The 21,185-nt window shown below is 40.9% G+C and overlaps 1 protein-coding gene across 1 annotated transcript in view; it reads left to right on the plus strand.

The window, feature by feature from the left end:
• The window catches only part of stag2b (STAG2 cohesin complex component b), a 33,023-nt gene extending 12,259 nt beyond the window's left edge, over positions 1-20,764 (plus strand). The window contains exons 14-34 of the mRNA XM_079508462.1: positions 1,508-1,619; positions 1,867-1,984; positions 2,514-2,617; positions 3,157-3,249; positions 4,078-4,167; positions 4,826-5,029; positions 5,513-5,583; positions 5,858-5,945; positions 6,352-6,432; positions 6,533-6,625; positions 9,024-9,198; positions 9,649-9,788; positions 10,260-10,361; positions 10,451-10,599; positions 10,982-11,110; positions 11,625-11,851; positions 15,117-15,345; positions 16,137-16,244; positions 17,084-17,210; positions 17,519-17,596; positions 18,733-20,764. Of these exons, the coding sequence (XP_079364588.1) occupies positions 1,508-1,619; positions 1,867-1,984; positions 2,514-2,617; positions 3,157-3,249; positions 4,078-4,167; positions 4,826-5,029; positions 5,513-5,583; positions 5,858-5,945; positions 6,352-6,432; positions 6,533-6,625; positions 9,024-9,198; positions 9,649-9,788; positions 10,260-10,361; positions 10,451-10,599; positions 10,982-11,110; positions 11,625-11,851; positions 15,117-15,345; positions 16,137-16,244; positions 17,084-17,210; positions 17,519-17,596; positions 18,733-18,756 (2,542 nt within the window). The 3' untranslated portion in view covers positions 18,757-20,764. The remainder of the gene's footprint in view (positions 1-1,507; positions 1,620-1,866; positions 1,985-2,513; positions 2,618-3,156; positions 3,250-4,077; positions 4,168-4,825; positions 5,030-5,512; positions 5,584-5,857; positions 5,946-6,351; positions 6,433-6,532; positions 6,626-9,023; positions 9,199-9,648; positions 9,789-10,259; positions 10,362-10,450; positions 10,600-10,981; positions 11,111-11,624; positions 11,852-15,116; positions 15,346-16,136; positions 16,245-17,083; positions 17,211-17,518; positions 17,597-18,732) is intronic.
• The last annotated feature ends 421 nt before the right edge of the window (positions 20,765-21,185 follow it).

Here is a 21,185-nt window from a genome sequence, read left to right on the forward strand (position 1 = left end):
ACTGCTGGTATGGTCCTTTAAAATATTGCATATATTATGTTGCATGTCTTGAAGGCATACTGTGTAAATTTGCTTTTTAACTTTTTTGGGGAAAGCGTCAAAACTGTGATTGCCAGTGTTTGGGAGAGACTATTTTATTTAGAAAAGTGTTCACACAACACATTTGTGTAAGCTAGTGGAAAAAATATTTCCAATATAACTGTTTTGAAATGTAAAACGCTATGACCTGAACTTGCTTTACAACATACTGTCACCCTGCCTGATAACATCTGTTCTAGCTGTTGCACAGTGTGCATATTGAGGACCTGCTGTCACATGATGGTGTGATTTTTCTCTTGAACAGTAGAGGCAGGTTAGGAACGGAGGAGGGAGCACAGGGGAGAATGGGGAAAGAGCAGAGGGAACTAGAAAAAGTGCCCGCCCCCTCGGGGCACAGGTCTCCACCAGGTCGGTTCGGGTTGTGGCCTCCTGGTGGCGCTATAATAGGCCAATGTGAAAAGGGTGCCATTTGTTCTTATGCCTTTGATGGCAATTGGATGATTTTTGTTCCAAAAATGTGTATTGCAAAAATCCACCTGTTGGTGGCACTATAACAGGCCAATGTGAAAAGGGTGGGATATATTTCTCAGCCTAGTAGGAAAGTGCGTGAAGGATTTCTCGTAAATTGCACGCTGTGTTCATGATTTGAGGCTTTTTGTTCAAAACGGGCCAATCCTGCAAACTTTGAAAGCCAATGTTAGCCAATTAGGATGGAATTTAAAATATCGGACAGATCCGTCTTGAGCACATGACTATAGAGATACTGTGTAACGATTTGCGGGATCTTTGGATAAAATCTGGAGGAGTAATATCAAAAAATGTGTTTATAAAAGTTGGCCTCCTGGTGGCGCTATAACATGCCATTCTGGAATACGTGGGGCAGAGGTTCATTGTTGGCATCCAGGGAGTGTGTGTGCAAAGTTTAGCATTGACCAGGTTAACGGTGCCGGAGATTAGCTGGTAACGGACGGACGGACAGACACGCGGATGGACGGAGTGCAAAACATACTCTCTGTCTCTCTCGCCATGCCTTCGGTCTGGTGGAGACATAGTCTCCCCCCAAGCCTTTGGCCTGGTGGAGACAATAAGAAAAGTGGAGAGAGTGCAGGGAAGAGGCAAGGAGCAGAGATCAGGTGTAGTTTATATTAGAAATGTGTAGACTCCACTACTTACTACTTATGGGTAATAGAGGGGAAGTTGTGAAATTTTAAAACTGCTGACCTAGAAATGTGAAACATGGATTCTTAAGCCTTTATTTTGTATGTCAGCAGAAGTCCACAAAGTTAGTTTTTACATTCCATTATTGTCAATACAAAAAAAAGAAGTGTGAATGACTTTCTGCACTTGACTTGGCTTTCATTTAAATAGTCTGTTAGTGTTGACAGCCACAGTCTGTTATCTTTGAGGACTTCTTATGAGAGAGAGAGAGGGATACATTGCTTAACTGTGGAGCACATCTCCACCACAGGTTGTTCAGTCAGAGGGAACCAGAAGAGGAGGGCGCCCCCAAGAGGAGAGGGAGACATAGTGTCAATGCCAATCTCATCAAAACCACCGTGTTCTTCTTCCTGGAGAGTGAGGTACACGAAAGAACATGACCATGTTGTTTATTAACTCAAAGAGCGTACAAATGGAACCCAAATGCACCTTTGTGGTTAAATTAACAGTATGGGTTTTACTGTGCAAGCATTCATAATTGCATTTTATGGATCATTAAATCAGTTTGTGAAGGAATGTTGATTCTAGTTCTAGCTGTATATACACAACATGCAGCGGTATAAATGGATAGTGATTTATTTACTGGATAATCATGCATTGTCTTTTCAGCTCCATGAACATGCAGCCTACCTGGTAGACTCTCTATGGGACTGTGGTCCAGAGGTGTTGAAAGACTGGGATTGTATGAGCAGTTTACTGCTGGACGATCCACTGCCAGGAGAAGAAGGTAAAGAGCTCAACCGCCCTGCACAGACATTTAATTTGTATTTGGAAAATATGTGGAATTGTTTTCTTTCAAATATATTTTACTTGGCTAGACTGGACAGGACCATTTTCACGGTTGACACTCAAGTCTAGGTCAGACCTGGTGCATGCCACATAGTGGCAGTTTTGAGAATGCGAAAATACCTATGTAAAATCTGCTCCTTTTGTTCCAATGTAGTTAATGTATTGTTGACTGTTGTCCTGCAGCTCTGACAGACCGACAGGAGACGGCTCTGATAGAGAATGTAGTTAATGTATTGTTGACTGTTGTCCTGCAGCTCTGACAGACCGACAGGAGACTGCTCTGATAGAGAATGTAGTTAATGTATTGTTGACTGTTGTCCTGCAGCTCTGACAGACCGACAGGAGACGGCTCTGATAGAGAATGTAGTTAATGTATTGTTGACTGTTGTCCTGCAGCTCTGACAGACCGACAGGAGACGGCTCTGATAGAGAATGTAGTTAATGTATTGTTGCCTGTTGTCCTGCAGCTCTGACAGACCGACAGGAGACGGCTCTGATAGAGATCATGCTCTGTACGGTACGACAGGCCGCTGAATGTCATCCGCCTGTTGGAAGAGGAACAGGGAAAAGGGTGAGATTCATAACGTATTATTATTCCCTTTCTTGTGCCTGTGGTTCATGGTCGGAAGGGTTATTTTGAAATTAGGGATGCTCAACCGAACGTAATCAGAAATTGTAATTTTACGGTTCACAGTTGTGTAATTGTGGAAATTGGCAATTAATTCAAAGTTCTTATTTGGTCAGCTGTTGCACCATGACCTCCGTTAACTAAGTCCACAAGGGCCAAAACATTTCAACCCATCTCCACGTCCATCAAGCTCACAGCACAATAAGGCCACATAGGCCATTACATATTTTGCCCATAACATCATCCTTTCCCACCAAAAATAATTTAAATCAATGATTATGATTAATAATGATGATTACGGTATTCAGCAAATAAAATAATCAAGATTGTAATTTTAGTCATAATTGTGCTACCCTATCTAAACTCCTATCAACGCTTGCTGCTTTGCCTAATGATTTTAAATTATGTTCATAATTTAGCTCATAGAGAGAGACTTTTGGGGAGTTTTCTAGTTCAATATTAATTATGGCTTGCATGATCAGGTGATGACAGCCAAGGAGAAGAAGACACAGTTGGATGACAGAACCAGGATGACAGAGCTATTTGCTGTGACACTGCCCCCTCTGCTGGCCAAAGTATGACTCTCACACACACACACACACACACACACACACAGACGTCCTTACATGACCGCTGTTGCTCTCACTGTGAGAACCTGTAGTTCTCTATGAAAACATCTAGTTTGTGTATGCCTCAAGGGTTGGATCGTACTTATCTCTGGTCCATAGCTCTAATGCCGTTGCATTTAGAGCTATGTTAGAGGCTGGTCTGCATTTATGCGAGCCCCGGAAGTCATCGGTAGCATAGCTCTAATTGCAACGGCATTAGAGCTATGGACCAGAGCTAGATCGTAGTCATCATTCAGAATGTTTAAGGAAACTGTTTAAAGAAAGCATATTTGCATACTCTTATTTGCTTAAGATATTGTTTTCCAGAGCGCCACACATGCACCGAGCAAAAGACCTGCTCAATGATCGTGGGTGTCTATCCAGCCCTCCGCACAGGAAAGTGACATTGATGAGTGGTGCTCCTCTCCCCAAATTGTATCAATTTTGTGCTTGGCGTCCAGAGCGCTCTAGCTGAAATGTGATGCTCGGTGGTAGGATGAGGAGCGCTCCAAAAGATGCTTTCTGTGGACATGGGCCCCTAATTGCGTAGTGGTTGGTGAATATTGCAAGTCAGTTATCTAAATTGATCTCCCTGTGTGTGTGTGTGTGTGTGTGTGTGTGTGTGTGTGTGTGTGTGTGTGTGTGTGTGTGTGTGTGTGTGTGTGTGTGTGTGTGTGTGTGTGTGTGTGTGTGTGTGTGTGTGTGTGTGTGTGTGTGTGTGTGTGTGTGTGTGTGTGTGTGTGTGTGTGTGTGTGTGTGTGTGTGTGTGTGTGTGTGTGTGTGTGTGATATGCAGTATAATGTGGATGCAGAGAAGGTGACCAACCTGCTGCAGCTTCCCCAGTACTTTGACCTGGAGATCTATACCACAGGACGTCTGGAGAAGGTAACGCATAGTTTATTTTTTTTAGTACGAATTTGAAGGTTTTTAGGAAACTTTAGGTTAGGTTTTAGGAGGCGTTTTTAGAATCGGCCTCAGGTCTAAATGGGTTAAAGTGACCGCTGTGTCAATTTAACTTGCTGAAGTGTGTGTGTGTGGAGATAATCAAATGGTCTTGCTCATGGTATCACACATGGTATCACGCTTATCGTCTGGCTACGTGAGGCTAGTGAATGTTACTGTTGTAGCATGTTGATGCTACTGTTGTAGCATGTTGATGCTACTGTTGTAGGCATTAAACAATGTTACCGTGTTTAATAAGCACATGTTTACTCTGGAACAACATATTGTCAGATGGGGGTCGACGGCCAAATACATACATTTTTTGGGGTCCTTGACATGAAAATGTATGAGAACGACTGACATAGAAACATGGATTTTTAAAGAAAAGGATTTAGAAGACATTTGTAGAATCGTCGTCAGGTCAAAATGGGTTAAAGGAATGTTAGTTGTGCTGCCCTCAAATGCTGTGCAGCAACAAAATAAAAGGAAAAAAAATCGATTGACGCGTCAATTTGCGGCCTCGATTTATCGATTTGCCAAATGAATCGTTTCACATCCCTATATCACACATTGATACCTTCTCTCTCATCATCTTCCTCAGCACTTGGAGTCGTTACTCCGTCAGATCCGAGAGATCGTAGAGAAACACACAGACATTGAGGTTCTGGAGGCCTGCTCTAGAACCTACCATGCCCTCTGCAACGAGGAGTACACCATCTACAACAGGGTGGACATCGCCCGCTCGCAGCTACTAGACGAACTGGTGGACAAGTTCAACAGACTACTGGAGGACTTCCTGCAAGAGGTAACGATAATAGTAATAACAAAGACTATTTTGGGATTAAGTAAAATGTGGTTGCCGTTTAATACAGTGTTCCTGTTGGGACGGTACAGTCATAACAGAGTTCTGGCTCAATGCCCAAGCAAACTTTCTCACTGGCAGACTATGAACAATATCTCCAACCACAGCAAGTGTGCTTGTTTAAAATGTTTGTATTATACTCCCACCATATTGGCTAAAATAACACCGTGATCTTTTTCTCTGAATTGATTATGCCAAGTACATTAGTACTGTAGCCCTCGCTGCTGCCCTCTACTGGTTGGTTAATTTAATGAGGGCGTAGGTAGGTGAACATGTGCATCTTCTGATGCATGTGATTCTGGGATTGATCTGAGGTTGTGTAGCTGATACTGGGTAATTAATATGGTGCCAGTCGGGCACAAGTCTGACCTCGTTTCAGGCATATTGTATCTCTAAAGGTCGTTCTCTATCATTGTCTTTCTCCAGGGTGAAGAAGCAGATGAAGACGATGCTTACCAGGTTCTGTCCACACTGAAGAGGATTACAGCTTTCCACAAGTATGGGACATTACTTTATTTTACTACCATCGTGTGGTCTAAATGAAAATCCTTCAACCTGGCATCTCTATTTTGGGCATGTCATTTTAGCAGACGATTAATTTATGTTCCAGATCTATAAGCTCACAATGCATTGTGACCGTGTACAACTACTTATGAAATGAGACTATTGGCAAATGAATTGACAAATTATTGGCAAATGAATCCATTATTAAAATAATAAAAGAGTTAAGATTTCTCGTGTGTGAAACTGACACACTCCATCTCACTCCAGTGCTCATGATCTCTCGGGGTGGGACCTGTTCACCAGCAACTTCAAGCTGCTCAACACGGGCATCGAGAACGGAGACATGCCCGAGCAGGTTGGTATTCACCAGACTTATTCACCAGACTTAGTTTTTAAATATTATATTTGTATTTTTATTACATTTTTCAGTTTGCCGTTTGTTTTCAGTTTAGTCTTAATTTTACGAGTGCATACATTTTGGAATTAATTTCCTGTTTTAGTTTAGTTTTTATTTAATTATAGGTTTTTCAGGTATTATTACGAAAGCCTTGATTTATAGAGAAGTTGAATGAAAGAATGCGGATGTATTACATACAATTCTATTTAATTTTAGTTTGTTAGTTCTTATTTACTTAACTTTTTTTTTGTCTCACTTAACAAAATTATTTAAATCTGGGCTTTAGTTAAATTATAACAGCCCTGGTACACTGTTAAAGTAAGTGTGTGTGTGTGTGTGTGTGTGTGTGTGTGTGTGTGAGCAGATAGTGATCCACTCTCTGCAGTGTACCCACTATGTAATTCAGTGGCAACTGGCGAAGCTGTCTGAAGGAAGCTCCAGAAAGGTGAGTTGCATTCTGTTCTCCATGGATTGTAAAGCACTGAGCTGTGTGCGAGTGCTAATATGATATTAATGATGTTTGTTTTGCTTATCTTGTAAATCAGGACGATATGGTGACGTTGAGGAAACAGATGAGGGCGTTCTGTATGATGTGTCAACGCTACCTCACTAATGTCAACACAGCTGTCAAAGAACAGGTAACGTGCACTTGGCTTAAACCTATCCCATGTGTTTGGTTTTTGGGGTTTCGATGTGCACGCAAAGACGTGTGTGTGTGTGTGTGTGTGTGTGTGTGTGTGTGTGTGTGTGTGTGTGTGTGTGTGTGTGTGTGTGTGTGTGTGTGTGTGTGTGTGTGTGTGTGTGTGTGTGTGTGTGTGTGTGTGTGTGTGTGTGTGTGTGTGTGTGTGTGTGTGTGTGTGTGTGCAATGTGTGTAGTGTGTACACACAGGCCTTGTTAAGTAGTCCGGGGGAGTGGGGAATTTATTATATACTGTAGTTTTTTTTTATTGGCCTAAAATATTGTCTATATACCTACATTCATGAATACCACTTGCACAAAAACCCAACTCCCATTGAGGGCTTATTTTAGTGGAAATAGCCAATAATGCACTTTTTGTAAGTCCTCTTGTAGCTACTGTACATTTGCAGACTTTATATTTCAGTGTGGCTTAGAGGATAGTGCTCCTGCTTTGCAGTTGAGCAGAGCTAGATCAATGCTTAGTCATGAGCGCTGTAATTATTATTTATGGTTTTATTGCCAAAAATAAACGGAGCATTTCTAATCTGTTAATTTAACACAGAGACAGACTTCAGATATTTATAGGATAGGTTAGTTTGCCACACAGGAGTTTGAATGCAGGTCTCCTCCACATTGTGCTTTCCTATGTTGCGTTTGTGTACAATTGTATCAGTTGAGTCATGAAGTATTATTTTAATGACTGTATTGCACTGTCCGCAATACAATATCAAATCACAAGGCCATGAAACGTCATGTAACTCAATTCTCTCAATGATGTGAAGGACACTGCATTTTCACACATACTTTGCAGATGATTTGTTTCTAATGAACACAATGTTGTCTATTGCTGCTGTAGCCACCTGTGCGTGCACACCCAATTCATGTTACATTTGTCTTTCGAGTTAATGTCTTCTGGTGTTTTAGCCGAGCCTGTGGGCATCTTCGTTATTGTCATGTGGTGCAAACTACAGTAGCTCTGGCCTTTTTATGTAACAAAGTAATGCAAAATAATATACAAACATGAAATTAAGAATAACAGTTTAATGTGGTTCATCTTCCAAATAATCATAACTCGTCTAGCATCTCCCAAGAGGCAAGAAGCAATGTTTTGACAATTCATTTAATGAAAGTAAATATTGTTCTAATAAAACAAATGTGTGTCATGCAACATCATTAATTTAATTACTTTTGATTGCAGGGACACTAACTCAGTAGCTAACCAGCCTACATTAGTCTTATTCTCCAGACATTGTTCTAAATTCAAATATAGCCTCGCTCTCTGGTTTTATAAGCCCTTTTAGTCTGAATCTCACACCTGTGCGGTAGGCACAGGTGACACAATGGCACAATGATTACCATATGGTTGAAACTACAGTTTATTATGAAAGGTTAATAATATTCCTCCCTCTGTGTTCATAATAAGTTATTTTAAATATTTTGACATGGATAAAATTATTGCATATTATAACTATACAAACAGGTCAAGCTGCTTTTGCGATTGGTCTCCAGTCTTAAAACTGACATTGAGGAGTGGTGCTAATCTCTGTAAAAATTGAACATAATTTAACTTTGGACACCGTCCAAGACGGAGACCAACTGGCTGTATTCCATCAGAAAAAACACAAAAAGCGGCAGCATTGCTATACATTTCAAAAATAGAGATGCGACACAATGTTTGATATGCATCTGGTACATGTTTGTACGATTCAAAACTGCCAAGGATTTCTCACTGAGGTCAAACATGCAATAACGCATCTTCTATTCAATTCTACTGCCAAGTGCCAACTTCCAAGTTATACACCCATTTAATAGTTTTATTTCAATTAAAGCTTTTAAATGTTTTGAATACATTTTTTTTAATGGCCAATTATTTTATTTGTAAGGGACCATGAAGTGTTCAAAAATATATATTTTGATTGATGTGCCATAGTTGGCTTTTAAATATTTTTCATGTGGTAATCAAACTAACCTTACATTTAGTCTGGCATTTGTTTAAATTTTTTGCTAACACTGTTGCAAATATTTTGTGCTACTAACATTTCCGGGCTCTCTCTCTCTCGCTCTCTCTCTCTCTCTCTCTCTCTCTATATATATATATATATATATATATATATATATATATATATATCCCATTTGAAAACGAATGTACTTAGCTTTGACCACAAAATATTGCTTTGCTTTAAATGTGAAATCCAATGGCTTTAACCTGTGTGACATGTTATTTCTGTTGTTACCAGAGGGAACAATATCTATCATTTCACAAGTCTAGAGGTTTAAGTGGATAAATGTAAGATGCCGTCCTAATTTCTCTTTCTCTGTGTCTCTCTCCCCCACTCTCCTCCCTCTACCTCCTCCAGGCATTCACCATCCTGTGTGACGTTCTGTTAATCTTCAGCCATCAGATGGTTTCAGGAGGCAGAGATTATCTGGAACCTTTGGTTTACTCTCCAGACGATACTCTCCAGGCTGAACTCCTCTCCTTCATCCTCACCCACGTCTTCATTGACCAGGACGATGAGACGAACAGCACAGGTACAATAGTCCTGTCACAATTATTACATTATCATCTGATATTTGAGATAATGCCCATTATTGTTGCATAATCGTTTCTTTGTTGGAAAAAGTTTTCGAATATTACAATATATATATATATATATATATATATATATATATATATATATATATATATTGTACTGGTAATTTCTGTGTATATTATTAGTCATGTCGTGCCTTGTGCATTTTTTGTTCACAAAACCTAAAAACCACAAAGAAGGGTAATTCATTTCTCTTAAATGTTCCAAATTAATAAATATATACAATTAAATCATTTATCACAATTATTTGTATTACAATTGTAAAGTTTAGGGTTCAAGGTTTCTCCGCAATGGCGACGACATAAATTAGATTTTGCCGCGAAGTCCATGATAGATACCATTGTGTTTTTTGAGTGGCTGATATGGACTGTGTCCGTGTGTCCATCAGATGGACAGCAGGATGATGAGGCACAAAAGATTGAAGCTCTCCACAAGAGGAGGAATCTTCTGGCGGCGTACTGTAAACTGATCATCTACTGTGTGGTGGAGATGTCGACAGGAGCAGACATCTTCAAACAGTACATGAGGGTGAGACATGAGGGTTTATATCTCTAAACTGGGAATGTGAGACATCACTAGTGGGGGTGGGAGGTGAGATTGTTTTATATCACTATTCTGGGAGGGTGAGATGCGTTAACAAAAAAGTTTGCATGGCTTTTGCATTCTACTTTTGCACTAATGGAAGTCTGTATCTTTGTATTTTGGTCTGTAGTCTTAAGCCCTAACCACACCAAAGGGTCTCCATGCAACTCCTTGGGTCCAAACTGTTGCAAGGAGTTAACGCTAAAACCGTCTCGACCCTTTGGTGTGGTTTGGGCCATTGAATTCCATGCGTTGAATCACTAGGGTCAACATGGGTCAACGTGCAACAAGACATATCACACCGCTACAGCGCTAAAACCGTCTTGACCCTTTGGTGTGGTTAGGGCTTTAGTCTTACACCAAATGTTGTGTATTTTTACTTGACTCAAGAATTTCTTGCTGTGTCTTTATTGGTAGTATTACAACGACTATGGTGACATCATCAAGGAGACGATGAGTAAGACTCGGCAGATTGACAAGATTCAGTGTGCCAAGACCTTGATCCTCGGTCTGCAACAGGTACACACACACACACACACACACACACACACAGCCTTATACATGTGAGACTGTTTCTAACAGATCGTTGCAATTGTTGTCTTCTCTAGCTGTTTAATGAGATGTTGTCAGAATTGGGTCACACGTTCGACCGGTCCTCCTCTGCGTTCTGTGGGATCAAGGAGTTGGCTCGTCGCTTCTCTCTCACCTTCGGTCTGGACCAGGTCAAAACCAGAGATGCCATTGCCATGCTACACAAGTGAGTCTCTGCTCTGCACAGATTTATATTATACTGCTATATGGTTTTTGTGCTAAGCTACTTTGACAAGTTGTGTTGTAATGGAATGGGGGGATTTAAGACATAAATAACCGATGTATTATCAGACACAAATGCAGTGTTCTTCACTTATAAAGCACTGGTGGCAGCTATTGAGAAGCATGCAAAGCAAAATATGCGAACTATTCAGCGTGACATCCTGAGATTTTGAATTTTCATTCGGTTATCGCGAACATCCTGTTTGGTGTGGTTTGTCAATGCATGCTTTTTTATTACCTTGTCTTCCTCTCTTCTCTCCATCTATCTTTGACTATATATCCCTCTCTCTCAACACGCTCTCTCTCTACCTCTCTCTCTCTCTCAGGGATGGTATAGAGTTTGCGTTCAAAGAGCCCAGTCCCCAGGGAGAAGGGAACACTCCCCTCAACCTAGCGTTTCTCGACATCCTGAGCGAGTTCTCTTCCAAGCTGATGAGACAGGACAAGAGGACGGTGTAAGTCTGACTGACGACCGTGAGCCCCTGGTGTCTCTGTGCAACAGGTGTTCCTGACAACTGGCACTGCTGCAGTGTGATTGGTGTGGTGGGAGGCGGCTTCTCCCCTCCCACAGGAATGTGCACCTGGTTGTATGCTTCTAGTGTGTGTGCGTGTGTGCGGGCGGCATGAGTTTGTGCATCTTGTCTTAGCCATCTGACATTCAATGGTGGAAGAAGTAGTAAAGTAAAATAGTAGTAGTAAAGTAAAATTCCTGTATTCCACATTTGGCTTGAGTAAAAAGTAATAAAATATTGGCATCAAAATATACTTATGAATGAAGTTTGTAATTTCTTCGAAAATAGCTAATCTTAGATTGTCTAAGCTTAGTGTAAAAGTGGATAATGTATATCTTGTACTAGTAACTCAAATTGTCAAATAATTATTATGGAGTAAAAAGTACAATATTTGCCTCTGAGATGTTTTTGCTGCCGACATCTCACTCCTACTCTCTGTCTCTCTCTCTCTCTCCAGTCACATGTACCTGGAGCGCTTCATGACGTTTCAGATGGCGTTGCAGAGAGAGGACTGCTGGCTTCCTCTCATCTCCTACAGGAACTCCCTCCAGGCAGGGGGTGACGATGACACCATGTCTGTTATGAGCGGTTACTCCAGCCGGGGGTCCTCGGTCCGCTCCAAGAAAGCCAAGCCCCCTGTCGTATCGGCCGGCCCCTCGACGGCCAAGAGGAAGTTGCCAGAAGGTAGAGAAACACACGCAGTACCACACAACGCTTAATTAACTTTATGCTGTTGGTACGACGTTGCTTCAATCGATTATTAAAATAATAATCATCCATCCCTATCCCTAAAAATCGATAATAGTGACAATAGCCGATCTAAGAGCTTGCAACACTTCACGATACGACGTGTTATGAGCTAGATCAGCCATTTTTCACAAAATATAAAATATCACTTAAAAGTTTAATCGAGTTGTTAATAAATATAAAAAACAATATTAAAAAAAACTTTCTTCTCGATGACTTGATTAATCAAAAAAGTGCACTTTTTTATTTTATGTTCAGATTTACAGACGAGTAAGACATACTGTACAAATAATTTAAAAAAATCACTTTCTCTCAGAATATTGTGAACTCAGTTCATGGTTCATGGATTGAACTGAACATTAATCCTTAATTAAGATCCTTAATCGCCTAAGCATAGAAAAGGCACAAAATGTACACATGGTGCACTGGCACTGGTCCAGCTAGTGAGCTTGCGCTGAATTTGTGAGCACAAGCAGTTATTCACTGGCAGTATTTAGCTGTGTGGACATTCTGAAACAATTCCTGTAACATTAGTAGCAATGGCAGTTTATCTTGCATGTCACCAATGTCTGTATGACAACACAGAGACAGCTCTTGGTAAACAGGCCTCTCCTTTTCCTTTAGCGCTTGGCAAACAAAGAGATGCGGTACAGCTATGGGCCACCACACTGTCACCAATAGATCTCTTGTAGTAGTGACTACTTCCAGTTTATAATCCCACCCTCTCAATGGTGGACAATATATTGCCCCATTATATTTTAGCCATTTGTAAAAGGTATGAAAGACATTGCTGTCACACGTGGTTGCAAAATGTGTTGTGCGCAGACCGTGCACTTGTTCTGAAGAACCATGATGTCTTCTTTATACTTAACCTGTTTAGCAAGGAACTAGCCCCCTCTTTTGAGACATGATTCAACTCAGTTTTATATAGCCCCCCAAAAACTCCTTTCCAATTATTTTGTTTATTGAAAAGCGACAAAAAGAGCAACCAGGTGCTCGATGGAGATGCAAAAAATAAAAATGTAAAGTAGGGCTGGTGCTTCAAAGATCAGTGGGACTGGAATACTAAAGACAAGGCGGCGATCCGAGCACTCAAAAGGTTAAAAATGAGGAGAGGGTGGATAAAAGTCGATGTACTTTATTCCAACAGACTCCAACAGAGTCTTCATCACGTCAAGATGAAGCCCTGGCTTCTTTTAACCTTTATAAATAAAGTTCATCTATTTTTATCCACCCTCTCCTCATTTTTAACCTTTTGAGTGCTCGGATCACCGCCTTGGCTTTAGTATTTTGTTTATTGTTGGGAATCGGCTCGATACCCTTTTTACTTATAGTGGAGACCTGTCGAATGCCCACACATAGTGGACGTCTCCATCAGCCATGCATTATAGGCCAGGCATGATGTTGTGAAAGAGTTGGAGCCCAGATTAACCCAGATGCTGCTGGGAGAGCAGATTAAATAGCAGATGGGAGGAGGGAGCTCACTATAGATCTAGATCCGGGTCATATCGGTGGGTTGTCGGTTGATTTCCACGGTCCCATGGCTGGACAATATGACCTCAAATGAATGTATCATAATTATTTAAAACTATTGCCTTGTACGATTAATGAATTAATATTTGATATACTTTATTTTACACTCCCTCATAGTTCTCTAACAAGATCTGATCTGAAATAAATATTACAGCCTCGCTATTTTTGCACACCACCACAATCATCATATCATCATACTATAATTCACTCAATGTCTGAATGAATGAAACACTGCCGCTGCTCCTCACTGCCTGCACCAATCGCCCTCACTTTTCACACAGGCATTGACCATAATTTTATGGAGGACTTAACGAAGCCCTTTTCCCCATTTAACAACTTTTAAATTACTAATTACTTTATTAGTGAATTAAAAATTCCCCATCTACTTACATGGGAAAACGCACAACCTCACACCTCCGCCCCCTAGCGACACCTGCATCACAGGCCACTGTTCTCGGTGTTACCCCACTGTCGTGCCTCCTCTGCTACCGCCGCAACACGACAAACAGTGTCCTATACAATTTTGCGCCTGCCCTACCACTGAGACTGCCGACCTGCGCGCGCACACACACGCATTTCATCTCCACCACAGTGACCACGCTATGTTGCTGCATCATGCTGGATCCACTGCTGCTTTCACATGTTGACTTCCACCACTTCTGACATAAACAGCCGCTGCTCCTCACTGCCTGCACCAAACACAGGCATTGACCATCACGCGACAGGACTTCTTTTCTTCTTTTATAACCAACGCTGCCCTGTGCGAGACCACAGTGAAGCTTTGAACGCACCTTCACTCCCCAAGCATCTAGCCTGGCTTTAGCCACACTGATAAGTAACATGGATTCACTCTCTCTTCCTCCCCGATATCATAGCGACAACTTTGCCATGTTTGCACGTAACTCGATATCACTTCAAACGCGGGGAAACAGCACAGGCATTGTGGTGGGGGGTGCGTGGGTCCTGTGACTCCTGTAGTCAGTCGTGCGTCAAAGTCAAGGACAATGTTACAATAGCGGATTGCCCATGTCATAAAACACAATTCATAAAAAACAAAAACATCGCCTGGATTAACTGTCTCACGACGGGTCGCGTGCGCGTTATTCAAGTCCCTATAGGCCTGCGTAAACGCCCGCAAACGCCTGCCTGTGTTGTCTGTACTGTGCACACGCCGTCCAGGGCGCTGCTGCCATGTCAAAACCAATTTGCGTGTGCGTGCGTGTCTCAGCCACACAGATGTATTTATGTGAGTCCCAGGAATACACAGACGCCCCCCCATGGAATTCTCCGCACACTTCCCAAGCTCACCCATTAACAATTCCCCCCCAAACAATAATGTGATCTATACATCACATTACCCACACCGTACCTAATTTGGTGCTCATATATTAGAACGGGTAAGGACTAGTGAAGTATAATTCAGGCCTTATCTGACTTCTCTATTATTCGATTAACCGAGTCATAGTTTCTCATTTTTTATTTTGATATGTTTTCAGTTAATTGCCCAGCCCTACTAGTATAACTCGGACAAACAAAGGCCTCGTGATCAGGAGTCCTCAGAATAGGAGAAGTGAGCAAGATGAGTGCTGTGTAAATGTATACGACTGTTGGAGTTCTGTGACTTTGGATTTTAAATTAGTAATTGAAAGTGTATGTGTTTGTGTTCCAGAGGAGAGCAGTAGCAGCAGTGACGTTTGGCAGCAGGGCATAACGACCCCAGTCATGTTGCCGTCCCCCCACCTCACTTCCACGGCCATGAGGGACCCCAAGAGGGGCAGAGAGGACAGCTACATGGGTGCTGTGTACCCCCCCATCCCCCACGACCAGCCGCAAACACATCAACTCCCCCAACACCTACCGCACACGCCTCAGCACCACCAAACACCCATGGACTACAAGTATGCACTAAATCATCTTCTCATATGTGCTAGCTTTTAATTTATAAATGCTTTGATTCAGTCTGCTTCATGTCTTGAATACACACTTGCGTGTATGTGTGTTCAGTGTTTTATGTTTGAAAGAAAGCAAACAGATTAAATAATATAATTGTAAAGTACTTGGTGCTATTTTTTTTAAATTATTTTTATAACTCTGTTGTATCCCAGACAGGCTCCTCACTAACCTTTACAGTATACTTATAGACACCCATTCCCAACAAGACATTTAGTTTTGATTACATTTTTACATCTTTATCTTGTTAAACTTCACATCAGACTCATTAATTAGTGCCCAGGTGATTGGACCTGATCAGGAGCCAAAATGCATGAGGGCAGGATTGATTTTGAGTTCCTATTTGCACATAAATAAGTTTAGAAATCCTCGCACCTAAAGGCCTGCCAAGTTCTATATGAATAAGGTCAGTGGCTGACCAGTAAATTGACATGAATATTAAACTGGCCTCTGGCCAGCAGGACATATTTTAATGTTGCATGCTGCATCAGCGTGTTAATGGCATTTTAACCACCTGTGGGCAAAATATGGCTATTTTAATGCAGTGGTTCTCAAACATTTATGTATACGACTATTTTCAAGTAGCAGAAAAATAAAATGGATTGTACTTTTTTCCTCCCCTGGAGCACGCTCACGGACCCCAGATCGAGAACCAGTGTCTTAATGTCCGTGTCTTTGTGTGTGTGTGTGTGTGTGTGTGTGTGTGTGTGTGTGTGTGTGTGTGTGTGCGCGCGAGTAGTTCCCAGGTCACGTGGATGCTGGCACAGAGACAGCAGGAGGAAGCTCGCCAGCAACAGGAAAGAGCCATGAACTACGCCAAGCTCAGGACAAACCTGCAGCATGCTATGTAAGACACACACACACACACACACACACACACACACTAGGGGTGAAACTGTTCAGTTAGTCCTCAGTTTGGTTTGCATTTCGTTTTTGGGTTTTTTTATTTCATTGAGGGAGAGTTTGTGACAATACAATTCTGGTTGTTATTGGTTGGGTACAGGCTTTAGTTTAGACATAATATTGGTCCGACTGTCATTAGACCGACAACCTACCTCAAACCCTAACCTAACCATAACCGTAAGCACGGAGCAGCGCATGTCCAACCTACCTCAAACCCTAACCTAATACCTAACCGTAAGCACGGAGCAGAGCATGTCCAACCGTTGTTTCCACATGTCAGTCCGTTGGTGTGTCTAAACTGCGTGTGCATCCCATTGGTTGTTTTAATCTCTGTATAAGGATTTAAAAATGTGCTTAAAGTGTATTCCATCTCTGCTGTCATGAGTCCAGATGACTAGACATCAATGCAGTAGGCTAATCATTATGCTTTTTTGTTAATCTGACGGTGCTACTCGTCGAACATACAAACAAGCTCACAATGTGATGCAATGCTTGTAGATGAGCTACTATTGGGGATAAACACTGTTATGGATTCACTCGCAGGGTGGGGTTTTCGTCAGTGTCACAGACATTTTGGCAGTAATATACATGTGTAAAGTAGTCAAATTGAAAGTGAAGTTGCAAAAAAGTGTATATTGAACCATGGATTGTGCACCGTATCGTCCTATATTAAGCCTAGGACTGTTCTACCCTCAAACACTCACACACACACATGCACACACCCCCATCCCACACACACACAAGTCAATTGGTGTAAATGTGTTTTTGTTTGTATGTATGCAGTCGCCGTGGCACCGGACTTATGGAGGAAGACGAGGAGCCAATAGTGGAGGATGTGATGATGTCATCAGAGGGTCGCATGGACGATCTGAACGAAGGCATGGACTTTGACACCATGGACATCGACCTGGTGAGCCTCGACGAGACGTATCCTGTCTGTGCCGTCATTGGTTTATACTTATGCTGTAAACATACTGTCGTTCATTAAACAAGCAGAAGGACAGTTTAGGACAACTTTAATAATGATAGCTTCATTTTTCATTCACTTTTCAAAACGTACAATAACATGAAGGACTTGACCAGTGGTGGTAGAAAATAGTATCTCACTGAATCTTACAAGGTGAAATAAAACAAAACCACGAGTTGGTATTGATTGAACTGTTTTAAAACTGTTATTTTGGTGGGTTAATGTTTAACACCTGTGTCATTCTGTCCCAGCCTCCCTCAAAGAATCGACGTGAAAGGTCCGAGCTAAAGCCAGACTACTTCGACCCTGCTTCTATCATGGATGAATCGGTGAGACACATCGTCCTGAAATGCACAATTTGACTTGATGGTTTGGTATAGTCTGGAGGGTGGGTGTGGGAAATTTTGAATTGGTCCATTTGTTCACTTCACTCAGGGTTTCATTCTCAAGGGGGCATGTCTGGAAACATTCTAAATGTCTCCAGGCGTATTTATTGGATAACAGGTTTATTTGAAGAATTAAAAAAAAATAGGTGCCGGTCCGTGGGACATATACCTGCGCGAGAAGGAACCGTCACTGACTGTGGTTGATTAACAGCTTCGAGTCCTTGCTACTTCCGTGTTATATAACCAAGGACTGTCTAAAGAGGACGAGACGCGAAGACCGTACGGGCGACGCCATGTTGCTCCATGGTGCTCCATGGAAGGAAAGAAACATGCACAGTTGAGACCAGGAAGTTGTACATGTCCAAATTTGTGCATGTACAACTTCCTGGTCTCAACTGCGCATGTTTCTTTCCTTCCATGGAGCAACATGGCCTCGCCCGTACGGTCTTCACGTCTCGTCCTCTTTAGACAGTCCTTGGTTATATAGCATAACAGTGACATCACTGTCGAAACCTTGTTATCTTTACCATTCATTTCACATGTGTTGAGCTGAGAAGCAGCGTAACAACAACAGCTGTAGCCTATTTTGTCACGCTCACGCTAATGAGACACTAAACGGGATTATTATTTAATCTTTCATGTCAACATTCGAGTATAACTATCAGAAGATGTAACCCAGGTAAAGTAATGTCACTCTGCAAGTTTAACTAGTTCTCCACATGTCCAAAGTCATTTCTGAAAAAGACATAGGCCTAAGCTTTTTATTTAATCATACTATCCATGTTGATATAATGCCATTTAAGTCAATGATATAACATTATGTTGTGATATAATAATATAGTAGCAGGTAGCCTACTTGAATCATTCATTGCAGTCAACTGTCTTCCGTGTTTTGGTACGATGATGCACGACGCACCAGTGTTTTCAGAGGAGCTTAATGTAACATAAATTCTAAGTGAAATGCTTAGATACCGGAGTGTTTTGTTTATTTTTTGGTGATTTGTTAATCTACTGCTGTAGCAATGAGTTTCCTTGGTATTTGTTGATTTGTTAAGCAATGTTTTTTTTTGTGTGTCTAGGTCCTCGGGGTGTCCATGTTTTAAGCTAATATTTAGATGCTGGGAGAAGAGGAGAGAAGAGAAGAGGCGCTTTGTATTTAAAGAGAATTTTAGATGCGATAAACAGAAGTGTTTTCTTTTTATCTAAAGGACATTTCTGTCGTATACTCGACATACGTGGACCAACGACTCCCACACTCAGTGTTGCTTGCTCAGAGAGGACTTTGTTTCAGATATTTACTTTTTATAATCTTGGGTAAGCTCTTCCTGTTCAAAAACAGAGTGACAGGCCACTTCCGAACCGATTTAAAAATCAGACATCCGAAGAAAAGAAAAGCATCCATCATCTTTTTCTTCCTTTTTTTTCTTTCTTTTTTTTTTTCATTTGTTTCAAATGGGGACGAATTGGTGTTTAACTTAAGAGCCTTTTTTTATGTCTAACCCTTTTTATAATGGTAGTCAGTAACCAGGTGTGACGTAGTAATTTATAAACAGACTGTAGTAGCTTGTACTGTGTTCTAGCCACGTGGATGGACGGCTTTCTGGTTTTATTCATTTCTTTCTGTTATTTTAAAAATCCCCCCCACCCCTTCCTTTTCCCTTCGCTTCTTTTTTTTTGGACCGGGGTCGGGTCCTAATAACCACTGGTGGTTTATATGGTGAAGCCATTATCATCTAGAATGGGTCAAAAAAATCCCCTCAGTGCTGTGAATTTTGCCCAGAGACCAGTGGATCCACACGGCCTGAAGCTTTACCCCAAAGATTCAGACCTCTCTTCCCCCCCGCTCCCCCTCTCTCTCTTCCTTCCTTTCTCTCTCTCTCTCTCTCTCTCCCTCCTCCATTTACCCCTAGAATATATGTATGTCCTGGTTAGTGCCACTGTGTGGACTGTTGAGGAAAAGAGGAAAAAATGACAACAAAAAAGCAGCAGCACGTTTTGAAGAAAATCTAATTTCTTCCTTGGAATCCAGCATATTGATATGTGGAACTGGGTTAGCTCTCCATTTTAAATAACAATGATACGAAAAAGGTTATATATATATATATAAATATATGAATCGGTGCTGATTTTATAAATGTGCTTTTTGGTTTTCTTATTTTCTTATTTTCAACCTGCAGTCACAACGTTTGAGAAATGTGTAAGTAGACTTTAAAAAAAACACACAAAACAATTGAAAGCATGTAAAGCCATGCGTGAAAGGAAGATTTTTAAATTTGTATTTTTATGGTTTTTTCTTTGTCTTGATAATGTCCTGGGGTTTCTACCTTTTTTCCTACGTGTAAATTAGTTTGGTAAGACTAATGAAATGACTTGTGAAAATCAGCTTTAAAGCAAAACAAACAGTCCTGTCACTATAATAATGCTTAAAATCCACAATGTTTAAAAGAGGACAAGCTAGTTATTCAAACCCTACTGAAGGTGAGAAGGTATTCAGAAAGCTCTGGCAGCTAGATAAAAAGAAAAAAAAGAAAAAAAAAAAGCTTAGATTTTGACATGTCCTTGTCACATACACAAATATTTTAATGGTATCCTGATTTGTCTACTTTGGGGTATTTTTGCTTTGTGTTCATTCCATGCCCAAGCCTTAAACATGCTTGTGAAAGGTCATCTTCTCTTACAGTGAATCTTCCATGTCAGAGGATCAGTCATGTTTAATGGTTGGTTGATTGGCTTCTTAGGACATGAGACACGAGGTGGTCGGATGTAATGTGATAAAAGTAGATGAACAGCCTGTGTGTGTTTTTGCCTAATTATTTTATGTAAGTAAAACAAATTCTTTTACGGAGAAAGTACTGTTTATTGTTTGTTATTACTTTACTTACCACTACATTGGTATAAATTGGTATTAGATCATGTATATATATATACAAAACTTTGAGCTTTATTTTCTTTTTCCTTTTATTTTTTTCCTTCCCTTTTTTTTGGCCATGTCAGATATTTTTTTCTCCTCTGCACTCTACCCATTCTGAGTTGTCTTTCTCCATCTGTCACTCTTTCTGATTTGTACTTGTCTGGAGACAGTAACTTTTGAATAAAAATCAACACATTTCATCTGCGTAACTATTTCCTGGCGCTGATTAGAACAGGCTCAATATAGAGAATTTGTGACCTTTGCTAAAAGTTAGTTTGTTAAGTTTTGCTTAACTTCTTTTGGCCATATGATACTTGGATTAGGGTTAACCCTACCGAACAATGGAAAAACAAACATTCTAACAGTAACCGCTCAACGCTTCAAGATGCAATGAATTGTGAGCTTGTAGATTGTCTATATTTGTTCGCTATTTTAGAAGATTTTGAAAATGTTTTCATTTTGAGATACTTTTCTCTCCTTTTTAATCGTTTATGATGACATGCCCAAAATTGTGAGCCAGTTTGAAAGTTGAGGTCAAAGTGGCTAAATGGAGCAGCCAACACACTCTGAGAAGCTTGTGTTAACTCAAATCCAGTCCTTTAATTCTAAATGTAATTATTG

Source organism: Electrona antarctica, assembly GCF_951216825.1.
Source record: "Electrona antarctica genome assembly, chromosome: 1".
Taxonomy (NCBI): Eukaryota; Metazoa; Chordata; class Actinopteri; order Myctophiformes; family Myctophidae; genus Electrona; species Electrona antarctica.